The sequence below is a fragment of the Chiloscyllium plagiosum genome, unplaced genomic scaffold, assembly GCF_037043375.1.
Source record: "Chiloscyllium plagiosum isolate Xiang-an unplaced genomic scaffold, Cpla_swu_hap1 HiC_scaffold_15, whole genome shotgun sequence".
Classification (NCBI taxonomy): Eukaryota; Metazoa; Chordata; class Chondrichthyes; order Orectolobiformes; family Hemiscylliidae; genus Chiloscyllium; species Chiloscyllium plagiosum.
In genome coordinates, this window is record NW_028270153.1 from 20,179,623 (window position 1) to 20,192,207 (window position 12,585).

At 41.0% G+C, this 12,585-nt stretch overlaps 1 protein-coding gene across 8 annotated transcripts in view; it reads right to left on the reverse strand.

Annotated features, from left to right (window-relative positions):
* Nucleotides 1-1,046: 1,046 nt before the first annotated feature.
* LOC122560227 (protein phosphatase EYA1-like) overlaps nucleotides 1,047-12,585 on the reverse strand; it is a 270,247-nt gene continuing 258,708 nt past the window's right edge. For all 8 annotated transcript variants that reach the window (XM_087994796.1, XM_043710684.2, XM_043710690.2 and 5 more), the window contains one exon: nucleotides 1,047-4,584. In XM_087994796.1, coding sequence (XP_087850922.1) covers nucleotides 4,504-4,584 — 81 coding nt within the window. In that variant the 3' untranslated portion in view covers nucleotides 1,047-4,503. The remainder of the gene's footprint in view (nucleotides 4,585-12,585) is intronic.

Consider the following 12,585-nt stretch of genomic DNA (forward strand, 5'->3'; position numbering starts at 1 on the left):
TCCTATGCTTGCCCAAAGTAGAGATAGCGCAAAGCAGTCCCATACAGAACAAGTAGAATGCCACATTGCTGTGGTCCTATGGGCTGCATGGTGGCTCAGTAGTTAGCACTGCTGCCTCACAGCATCAGGATCCCAGGTTCGATTCCAGCCTCGCGCGATTGTCTGTGTGGAGTTTGCACATTCTCCCGGTGTCTGTGTGGGTTTCATATGGATGCTCCGGTTCCTCCCACAGTCCAAAGATGTGCAGGTTAGGTGAATTGGCCATGCTAAATTGCCCATAGTGTTAGGTGCATCATTCAGAGGGAAATGGGTTTGGATGGGTTACTCTTCGGAGGGTTGGTGTGGACTTGTTGGGCCGAAGGGCCAGTTTCCACACTGTAAGGAATCTAATCTACTTGAGAAAAAGCAATCTATAATAGGACCCAATTGTAACTTTGTTCAAATAAGTGCTTTTTGAGTTTGTTAAATTCTTGCCCAATTGAAAAATAGCATCCAGGCCAATAACTATTAGGCATGCATGAGTTAAGACAGTAAGTGTTAACTGGCTGCTTGACCGAGCATGATCATTAAAACCATGCTAGTTGGAAAATATAAAGTTTTAACACAAAGGTACCTTTTTACTGTATCACTACACATTCATACACAGCCACAGCTGATGTGGGTAAAATATAAGCACTACTGCTGAGTCCCTGAAAAGAAACAGCAAGAGAAAACAGGAGATCCAGAAAGTCTTCTCCATCTATGGACTGGCTTTGAGCTGATTGGTCAGAGCCCATGCATTGTGTACATGTAAATAAAGGGTAATTTAGTGATGGGATACCAGCCTCTGTGCAGTTATTTCAGTAAAACTAAATATGAAGAATAAGAAAACAAACATAATAAAACCACACTAGTCCAATCGTGTTCTTAACGCCACACAAATTCACTTTCAATACATTTTACAAAAGGCTGATTTGCTTGTGTTGGGTTGAAGTGACTACAGAATGGAAATCAGAAGAGGCCATGCTGTCTGATATCAGCCCAATCCCAATTCAAAATTAATGTGATCACTTTAATGTTTTTAATCTCCATTGTAGAACATTGAGTTGAAATGGAACAGGCATGCACAGATTCATAATCAATCAGCCAAGAAACTCAATAAGAGAGTGAAATATACCTAAGAATCACAAAATTGTCAAAAGGGATATTTGACTATCTGCAGTTAGAAAATTCAAAAGGGGAAAATCGTACACTTTGTACATTGGTAGCAAAGGGACAACCTTCTTTGTATATGATTATAGATTGAAAATTGCTGATCAAATATGTTAAAATAGTGACTTATAGGATCTTGGACTTGGGAGCAGAAGATTAATTGTTTTAAGGTAAAAGAAAATGGTCACTATGCCCAACATCACGACTGCAAAAGCAATTCATGGACTTTTACAATATATTTAGTAATAGTTTTAGACACATGAATTGTAAGCATCAGACCACAAGTCAAAAAGTATTTACTTAATGGAAATAATCAAATCATAATCTGAGTAAGATTCTATTGAAATTACTTTAAAAACAGAAGGTGCAAACCAACTTTTGAAAACAATCAACAAAATAGGGAGTGCCACTACAAAGACTTATGAATCTGGTGGAAATAATGTTGCAGTTTGTGTGTGTGCTTTTAATGTTCTTTTCTTTTATTTCATCCTAGCCATAAGGTCAAGATGATTTGTTTTCAACATTCTGCCTTTTCTGTTCTGCTGGGAAGTGAATGTGAACCATAACTCCCCCTTTGGCTATTTTCAATGTGACCCTGGAGAGGTACTTAGTCTCCACTTACTACCGTACACAAGTTCCTAGTGAACCATTTTATAAACTGCAAGAAAGAAGTTATAACTTTGTTGCTGCACAACTTTTTCACGGGTTTTAATGTAATGTTCTCCACACAATTAAAGAAGTGCTACAAAGATTAAGAGGCTAGACTTTCTCTTCCCACGATTCTCTATATGGTAAAGTTCGACATCTCATCCATCTGTCTGGAGATGTGATTTCACAGCGTGACAAAATAACTACATAATTTTGACACCCCTTTGCTATTCATGTCATAGAACTGCTGCTGGATTTCTGAAGACACGTCACTTTTCAACTTGCCTTGTTGACCTTACAACGACCAATAGTGCTATTTTCTAATTTTTTGAAGTCTTATAACTTTTTGAAAATATACATTATTTCAGAGCTCTATTTTTCTTTAAAGCATTATCAAAAATATATTCACTAGTCCAGAGTAATTAAGGTCTAATTCCTAAATATGATGTGTCGATAAAGATATTTTTGACTATGTATATTGATATATGCTGATTACTAAAATTAATTTAAAAATAAGGTTCTCCAATTTTAGACAACTTAAGGAAGTCTTTCTCTCAGAAGATTAAGAGTGTTTGGAATTTCCACAGAGAGCAGTGGTGGTGGGTCATTGAATTAGTTAGAGGCAGGAGTAGATAAATTCTAGACTAGGGTGTTTGGCGTAATGAAGAGTAGGAAGGAATGTGGGGTTGAAGCCGCAATCAGATCATCCATCTTCTAACTAAATGGCAGAGCAGACTGGAGAGACCAAATGGCCTACTTCTGCTGTGAATTCATATATTTGTGTGCAATTCATAAACTAGTGTTAGGACATTATATAAAGGGCAATGAGTTCCTGCAGGATGTTGTAGTCAGAATATATGATAATCATTCAGTCCCCAGTGGTAGAACTATCTGAATTGCACATAATTCTAAAATGGGAGATCCTGAGTGCAGGACCTATATTTATCATGTATAGGGTGATCTATCTGGGGAACATGAGGTCTGATAGTTTCAATTTCACAACCTGATTGTAACCCAGCAGGGTGGGTCATTCCATCACTGAAGACCCCCCTCATTTGTTTGTCCCATTGATTTCAAGGAGCCTCTCAATAATCTTAGCATCCATCTATGGACTGAATAGACTTGCACAGAAGATACTGTTTGTTTGTTACCAAGTGGATGAAGGATATTTTACCAAGGGGTCTTGCATAGTTGCTGGACATTGTAAAAATAAGGCTTCTTCAATGCAAGGATGCAGGAACGTGGGTGAGAAACTTGCCCTTCTATATTGTTATTGAATAAGTAAGGAGATTGATCGTTATAATTCATCAACAAATGAATTATCATTGTATCATGTCACAACCAGAATGGTGGAAAATGAACTAGATAGACTGTGGTCTTTTATCTTTTAGCATTTCCTACGTTTCTATGCTCCACTGTTAGTAGCTTAGTCAAGTTAAATAATAGAAGCTCTGTGTGCAGGAGGTCTTAAAGCTATAAGCATTTGAGGATCTTCATGGTTTAGGAAAATCCCTAAAATTATTGAATATGTGTGGGGAATTGTTTGTTTGTCTGTTAAATCTGCCTTAGGACAATCAGGCACCCCTTTAGATGCCCAATTGAAAAAGAGTTTAATTCATTGCAAGCTAGTAATTTCTTGTCCTTTTGCACATAAATGATATGAGGATATGTTCTACAATAATGGACAGTTAAAATTGGATATATTGTCAAGCTGATTCACTGTGAAAGACTGTCAGATTATTTGGCTTTTCTATGACTTGTTTCAAAAAGCCTTGGAAATTTTCAAATCCTTTTTTATTCAATGCCATTTAACCACAAGATTCATTGTCACAAAAGTACTATCTGCACGTATTGATCAACAAGGTGGTGGCATAAGGCAGAGTGTAGACACATGCACAGTCCACAGAACACCTATTTTTAATAAAAACACTCACAGGTTGCTATTTGCAGTTACTATTGAAAACAACTTGACAGTATGAGAGAGAAATATCATAAGATTACAAATTTACACAAAAAAGATTACTTGTCTTTTGATTGTCTTAGCAATAGCAGGTTTGTATTTTTTTTAAATAAGAACTCATCTTCCTTTTGGGGCAAGTGTGTTTACACAGAGCACAGTTCATAATGGGAGAAAAGCATGAGTTCATAAATAGCAAGAACCATTTTTTAAAAATCTATAGGGAAGATGAGGACTATGGGGAACAGGCAGGAAAGTGGAATTGAGGCCAAGATCAGATCAGCCGTGATCTTACTGAATGATGGAGCAGACTTGAGGGGCAAAATGGCCGACCCCTGCTCCTATTTCTTATGTTCTTAAAAACAGTGATTGTACCACGCTGTTGATAACCACAAGTCTCTTGTTCCCTCTTGGTGTCCAAAATAAAGTCTTGCTGATAAAGAAGGATTCAGTTGACTTTGTAGTTAATGCATCAGGTTTGTGTCTTTTCAATAAAGGCACATTTCTGTGATGGTGACCTTGGTGCAGTGGTTTTTAAATCAATTTTTTTTTGCTCTTTGAAGGTCAGATCTCATTCATAATTCTGAAACCATTTTCATTTTGCTTCCATGAAGGTTAAGACAAAGCATAAATCAACTGCATAATCCACACATCTCATAGCTGGATCAGCACCACAGTCAAGGAACAAAGGTGCAGTCTGTTTTCTGCTACAAGTACTCAAGTTCCAGAGCATGCCGTAGGGCCTCGAGGTCTGCGTGGCACGAGATCCTCCAGAATGGCATATTGTTCTGCAAGCAAACACAAGCGAGATTATTGGAACAACAGGCCTTTACTTCAATGAATCATCCTAACACCTACAACAGGGTGCTCAATCAGGACATTTAATTCAGAACAGTTGCCAGAACACACCAAAGAGCTCAGCTCAGTAGCTCTGCTCACTCAAGTCAAAGGAGATTTGATGGGAGTCAATGGTTGGAATGTGACTGGTTAGCTCAGTTGATTGAATAGGTGATTTGCAATGCAGAGTGATGCTCAGAGTGTGGGTTCAATTTCCACATTGGCTGAGGTTACCATTAAGTATTCTCCCATCATCTGAGGCATGGTAACCCTCAGGTTAAACCACTATTGATTCTCTGGGAAAGCATTGGTGTGGTCTGGTAAGACCATGCTGACTTTACCTTTTCAATGGTCAGAGCCATTGTAGTTAAGAAGGAAATTTGAAAAGTAATCACGATCATTTCAGTAAATTGTTTTGGTTTGTGTTGTTGTCAGTAGTTTTGGAAAGAGTAACTTTGCATCAAATTTAGGATAGACCATCTGTAGTGAGCAGTTCATTTTTCTCTCCTTAAGATGTCAGTAAAACACTGGCAGCAGTCCTTTTAGAAAAGTCTGGGAGAACTGGGTGTGTAGATAAGACTTAATGATTGAGCTTCTGAGGTCAGTTGTAATTTCGTTGTGACTTCAATGTTCTGATAAGAAAGTGGAATCTGTACCATTCGCAGCATGTTGTTCTATAGCTTAACATCACATACAGTGTAACAATAAACAGTGTTTAACACCTCTAAAGACTTCTGGATTAAGCTTATAATAAGTCATGAACCTACACTAGAAATTGATGAAACAGAGGGGAAACATTGAAAGCATAGAGGGATCTTATTTTTGTACATTAGTGAGCACCTTATGGAGCTTTTTACTTTATACATTAATGCGCTACAGTGAATATACAGTTTGTTTGACTTATTATAAGTGGTTATGAGGGCAAGTCCGTGAGGATCTATTCCTGGAGTTCAGTCCACTGTATTCACCTTGTTGTATTATAGTCGTATCTCCAAACTACACTCCCATCTGGTGAGGTCCCACACAGGGAGCAGTCTTGCAAAATCACTTGTTAAAGCTGAATAGTCAAAGCAATTCAGCATTGCATTGCGTGTCACAGCACCCGACCCAGGCAAGGAGAATAAATATACTAAATGCACTTTGTGCTGGACTAGTCCAACAAACAGGCTGCACCAACACAGAGGTTGTTGATTTAGTGGAAAGAAAAATCATTTATCTAGCACACTCTAGCCCAGCATGTAAGCAATATGCAAAGGACCGGCGTAATGTGAAACTGAATATGGAACAAATATTATAGCTCACTGCTTCCTGCAGGAAGGAAACAAAATTAAATCAAAGCAACTTCAAACACGCTGAAACCAGAGTTAGTATTGCCCACCTCAGTCCAGTATGATGCAAAAACATCTTCACACCCACTCATCACTGCCTGAAATAATCAATAGGACAGGCTGTAACCACATTTGAGTTTGGGATTGGGCTGTGAACTGTGCTTGGAACCTGAGCAGAGTCTGCAGCTGTGGGTGGGGAATTGAGACTGCAGTGCGATCATGTCAGATTAAATTCATCTCATTTTCTCTTGCAATTTTCTGCTTTTCAAAGATGTGGTGTTTTAACCTCTTCTGAAATCGGTTTCTTTGGGAAGGCGCTTCCTCCAATCAGTGTCGCTGAGCTCTGAAACCTGATAGAAAAGCTTCTCCTCGAATTAGCTGTTTGACAAACACACCCTGATACTGTTTATCTGTTTTCCATCTCATCTGGAGTTATTTATGGCCCAGTTTGTAAGCTGCTTCTTTTTTCACCCTTCTAATGGCCATGTAACATTCCTCACCCAAACAATAGTGAGATTGTGTTTTCTCTTGTGGACTGTGCTACCTGTAGTTAGACTGCACAGCCCATCACTAACAAAGGACCTGAAGTGGGCTGCAATCTGTACTGACCCAGCAAAGATTTGGCGGTTGTTTCTGGACAGCACCAGCAGACTAATGTGTGCCAGGAAGCTAGTGGTCTCCTGTGGAGGGCTCCCTCCCTCAAAAGCACTCAGTATCTGATTGAGGGACCCAGCATTGGGAAGGCAGGAGTTTCCTGCTGATAGAATCACCACTGAAATTCCTGCTGCACCTGCCCCCCCCCCCCCCCCCCCCCCCGCCAGCCAATGATTACCCCCTGCGACCTGGAGCAATCCTGGGCCTCTGGTTGGTCAGGAGCTCTTGGAGCACAAGACCTCCATCCTTAGGGTCATTGAGTCCAGACATTTATGTGTCTAAAGGCACTGAACATCCATGGCCTTCTCAAAAAAAGCAACACAGGTCTCTTGCTGACAGTTAAGTGCAGCCTTCAATCCCTCCTTAAAATCACAGAGAGAATGGTGAATGTGAATATATTTGTACTTACAAGGACACAAGACAAGAATACAAGGGAGAAGGAGTATAATGGTGAAGACATCAATAAATGTGAGAGAAGACTCAAAGGGAGCATAAACACTAGCACAGACTGTTTGAACAGAATGGCACATCTCTGGGCTGTCATTTTGTGTTCAATGCACCGAATTTGGTTTGTGATGGGGCTCTTGGTCCTTTTGTGTAAAATGTCTTTATTAATTTCATAGCTGACTTGATTTGTGGTGAGTTCTTTTTATTCACTTGTAGGACATGGGCATCGCTGGCTGGACCAGCATTTATTACCCTGGAGAAGGTGGTGATGAGCTGTCTTCTTGAACCACTGTCGTCCATCTGCTGTATGTTGACCCCAAAACCCCATGGGAGGGAATTCCAGGATTTTGATGCAGCGACACTGAAGGAATAGCAATCCACTTCTAAGGATGATGAGTGGCTTGGAAGCAAGCTTGCTGATGGTGGTGTTCCCATGTACCTGCTGCACTTGTCCTTCTGGACTGTTTGGAAAGTGAAGTCTAAGGATCTTTGGTGAATTTCTGCAGTGCATCTTGTAAATAGTACACACTGCTACTACTGAGCATTGGCGAGGGAGAGTGTGGATGCTGTGAATGTGGTGCCAGTCAATTGGGCTGTTTTGTCTCAGATGGTGTCAAATTTCTTGGTCCAGGCAAGTGGGGATATTTTATCATGCTTCCAATTATGAAGTTTAGGTGGCAAAAGATTTTGGGGAGTCAGGAGGTCCTAACTTCTCACCTGTTCTTGTAATCATTGTATTTATTAGGTGATTGCAGTTGAATTTCTGGTCAATGGTAACCTCAAGATGTTGACATTGGGGAACTTGGTGTTGGTAACTCGATTAAATATCAAGGGTGGTGGTTAGATTATCTCTTATTGGAGATGGTCATTGCCTGGCATTTGTGTAGCACAAACATTACTTGCAACTTGTCAGCCCAATTGTGGATATTGCCCAGCTCTTGATGCATTTGGACATGGACTGCTTCAGTACCTGAGGAATCACAAATGGTGCTGAACATTGTGCTGTCATTGCTGAACATCCCTACTTTTGAGCTTATGATGGAGGGATGCAGCTGTAGATGATTGGGCCTAGGATACTTGCATAGATTTTCTGGAGTTGAGTTGACTGACCTCAAGCATCCGTGACCATGTTCCGATGTGCCACGTATGACTCTAACCAGCAGAGGGTTTGCACCGTGGTATACATTGATTCCAGTTCCACTAGAGCTCAGTTGAATTTGCATTGGTGTTAAGTACTGTCACTCGTGCCTCACTTCTGGAATTCAGCTTTTTGCCTATATTTGAACCAAGGCTGTAATGAGGTCAGGAACTGAGTGGTCGTAGGAGATCCCTAACTGGGTGTCACTGAGCAGGTGCTGCTTAATAGTACTGCTGATGATACCTTCCATCATGTTACTGATGATTGAGAGTAGAGCGATGGGACGGTAATTAGCCAAGTTGGATTTGTCCTGCTTTTTGTGCACGTACCTGGGCAACTTTCCACATTGCCATGTAGATGCCACGTTGTAGCTGCACTGGAACAGCTTGGCTAGGGGGGATGGCAAGTTCTGAAGCAAGTCTTCCGTACTATTGTCAGGCCTCACAGCCTTTGCAGTATATAGTGTCTCTAACTGTTACTTGATATCACAGAGTGAACTCAATTGGCTGAAGACTTGCACTGAAGATTAGCAATGGGGATTCTCTCATTATTCATCACTAGGGGCAATCTGCTGAAACATATGAACGTTTTCATTCCCCACACCATTCATTCCTACTGTAATTTTGACATTGCCACAAAGAAGATGGATTGAAGGCCACATTTTGTACAACCTTTGGGGAGAGATTGAGTAGGTGCAGTCTGTGGAAGCATGAGAAGTGAACTTGTTGAGCCAAAGAAGATTCTTAGTAGATAGGATAGGTGTGGAGAGGTTGTGGGAGAGTTTGGGGCCAGTGGCATAATCTCAGAACAAGGGACCACACTATAAGACAGAGAGGAGGAGGCATTTCTTCCCCTATAGCATGCAGAATGTGTCCAATTCTTTACCACAGAGGATTGTTGCAGCTGGGTCACTAAGTATGTTCAAAACCAAGGTAGACAGAATTTTAATCAGTAACAGAATCAAGGGTTATGGGAAAAGGCAGGAAATTGGAGTTGTGGGTTATCAGATCAGGCATGATCTCACTGAATGGCAGAGAAGACTTGATGGGCTGAATGACCTTTTCCTACTCCTATGTCTTATGGCCCTCATGTACTGGGAAGATTCAGATCTGGATGCCTAAAATTGTTGTGATGTGATCACAGCCACAACTTCCTAATCCTAATAGGGTGATGTAAGTACCTCTCTGTGAACATCTCTCATGCAGGACAAACAGGAAGACAGCTAACGATCCACATCCACGTACATCAACTAGCCACGAAACGACACGACCAGCTATCCCTAGTAGCCACACACGCAGACGACAAGCAACATGAATTTGACTGGGACAACACTACCATTATAGGGCAAGTGAAACAAAGAACAGCCAGGGAATTCCTAGAAGCATGGCACTCATCCACAAACTCCATCAACAAACACATAGACCTGGACCCAATATACCGGTCACTACAGCGGACAGCTGAAACTGACAACCGGAAGCGGCAGGGACAGGCCACTATAAATGCCGGAGGAAACACCACAGAAGCGCTTCACAGGAGGCTCCCAAGCACTGAGGATGTCACCTAGACAGGGGACGAAACGTTTGCAACAAAAACTTCCAGCTCGGCGAACAGAACCACAGCAACGAGCACCCGAGCTACAAATCTTCTCACAAACTTTGAATCTCTCATGCCTGCCTGTCCTTTACAGTCAAAGAATCTGATGTGGCAAAGGAGGGTGAAATGCCCAGAATCTGTGGTCTGATCTGATCATGCCCCCTTTATCATATTTTAGGTGACAATGAAGAATCTTTATTTGAATGTTTTAATTGCATCCCTAGTCTTTGACACTTGTATGAAGCCCATTCATGCCCTTGTGACTGATACACCTCAGCTCATTGAGTATGTTTTGCTTCACTATTAAACCATTTAGGAGGCAGATAGCTCAGTTGGCCGGAGTGTGGTTAAGAATGACACTAAGAGAATGGGCAAAAGTGAAGATTGCAGATATTGGAGATTAGAATCGAGAGTGTGGTGCTGGAAAAGCACAGCAGGCCAGGCAGCAGAACTGATGTTTCACGCAAAGGCCCTTCATTGGGTGGTGGGCATTTGGAACGCGTTGCCAGCAGAGGTGGTAGAGGCAGGCACGGTAGATCCACTTAAGATGCGTCTGGATAAATCCATGAGTAAGTGGGGAGTAGAGGGATACAGATGCTTAGGAATTGACCGACAGGTTTAGACAGGTTTAAATTTGGATTAGCTCAGGCTTGGAGGGCTGAAGGGCCTGTTCCTGGGCTGTAAATTTTCTTTGTTCTTTATTCTTTGTATCATGATTCCTGATGAAGTGCTTTTGCCCGAAACATCAATTCTTCTGCTCCTCGGATGCTGCCTGACCTGCTGTGCTTTTCCAACACCACACTAACAGAATGGGCTCAGTTCCTATTTTTGCTAAAGTCAACTTAGGACTTGCCTGCTTGCTGGTCCCCTGTTTTATGTGGAGTGGTGACTCTCAAACTATGTTGCCAATTGTCTCCCTGGAACAAAGAAACTTGCCCACAGTTCCTTGTAGACTGCAGCCAATTGCCTACCTACCAATTTACAGGAGTCTGGGTAAAACCAGCTGGTTAAAATTTCCCAGTGAATTTCGTTAGTTACCAACAGAGTTACCAATGGGAGATCAGTGGAATCCCTGTAGAATGTTTGGGGTTTCCTGTTCTTTATAATAACAATGTAGCGGCACTGCCAACATGTTACCTCAGTCCGCAGTCAAGTTAAATTCTTCCCTAAATGGCAACTTACCTTCAAATGTGTTGAAAATTATAGGCTTGTTCAGAAAAAAATTACATTCCATTTTACAGTCTAAGGGTGAAATTTTATAGGGATCTAAACAACATGGACTGTAGCGAAATATGTGGCAGAATCAGACAAGAATTGTAGTGAGGTCCATCTCAACATTGAGATCATCTCACTTCTTTTATGCTTTTCTTGGCCCCTCATGGGACAGGGGAATGGCACCTTGTGCAGAGAAATTGTGTGGAGGGGGATTAAAGAAACGAAACAGAAGTGGAAAGTGGAAGATTATGGGAGAAAAACAAATGGGGCCATAATGCAATATTAAGCTAAAATTATTAACAATGTTAAATGCATAAACCTAAAGGCCTTATGTCTTAATGTACAGAAAACTCCCAATAAGATTGATGAATTAGCTGTGCAAATATATATAAACACATTAACCTTCACATCAAACGAATAGCCCATCCATTTGATTAGAAAACCTTGATGGACTAGTTCTTGCCTGTGTCTCCCTTCTCTCTCCTTAGTCTAAGAATAAAACAAGTATTTGATTTGTCAGATTATTTAATCCTATACCTTTTATTTCTATTTTGTGATTCAGTTTTTTTATGGCATTGTCCCTTTTCTAAAAAAGAAAATAATTGGCACCTGCTAAAATATGAGAATCCAGCTCATGCTAAAAGCCATCACTGCCGCTGGCTCAGCAGTTAGTTGTAGTGAAAGTCTCTCCTGACGGTATTGCACACAGCTCAGGTGTGTAACTGGGTCAGACTTTCCCATCAATCATGTTAAAGACAGGCATGGTCTTCACGCACCACACAAATACTGCATTCACACCAGGAGACATCAGTAAGAGGCCACTTCAAACCTTTTCTTCAAACAGCTATTGAAGCTTATTAGAGTTCAATATCCTGGAAAGCACTTTATTTGCTCAGTTGTTTCAGGTGCTGACCCTGGGAAACAGGGCTTTCTTTGATGTCATTGGGTCCATCTGCTGGACCTTTGTTTAGTGAGTCAGTTACTGGAATACTGCAGCTTGTCCAATGAATCTCCACGGTCTGTCTTCACATAGATAGCCCCACCCTCCCCTCACCTCAGGCTCATTAGTGGAAATTGATGGATAATGTAAAGCCTGAGGCACAGAATCAAAGGAAATACAAAACAGGTGATATTAAATTTAAGTTTTCTTTCAAGTCGAATCATGTCATGCAGGAATTTAGTGATGTCTTGGACAAGGTTTTATTCTGTGGCAACTGGGAAGGTGAATAATTATACTGCAGGTGAGAATAGTTTTCCTGTAATGGTTACAAAGATATACAAATATACATCACTGAACAAGATTAGATCCCTGATATGGTATTGAAGATAAAAATGCAATGCTAACATCACAATATCATAGTAAACAGGAAAATAAAACAAAGAACCATGGACTTTGCAGATCCAAAACAAGTGCCAGAGAAACTCAGCAGGTCTGACAGCATCTGTAGAGAGAAAAACAGAGTTATGTTTTGAGTGAGCTTGACACATCTCTTAGAATTCTTTGAAGAAGTTAGACAAAGGACAGCCAGTGGATGAGATCTATTTGGATTTCCAGAAGCCTTTGACAAGGTATCGCA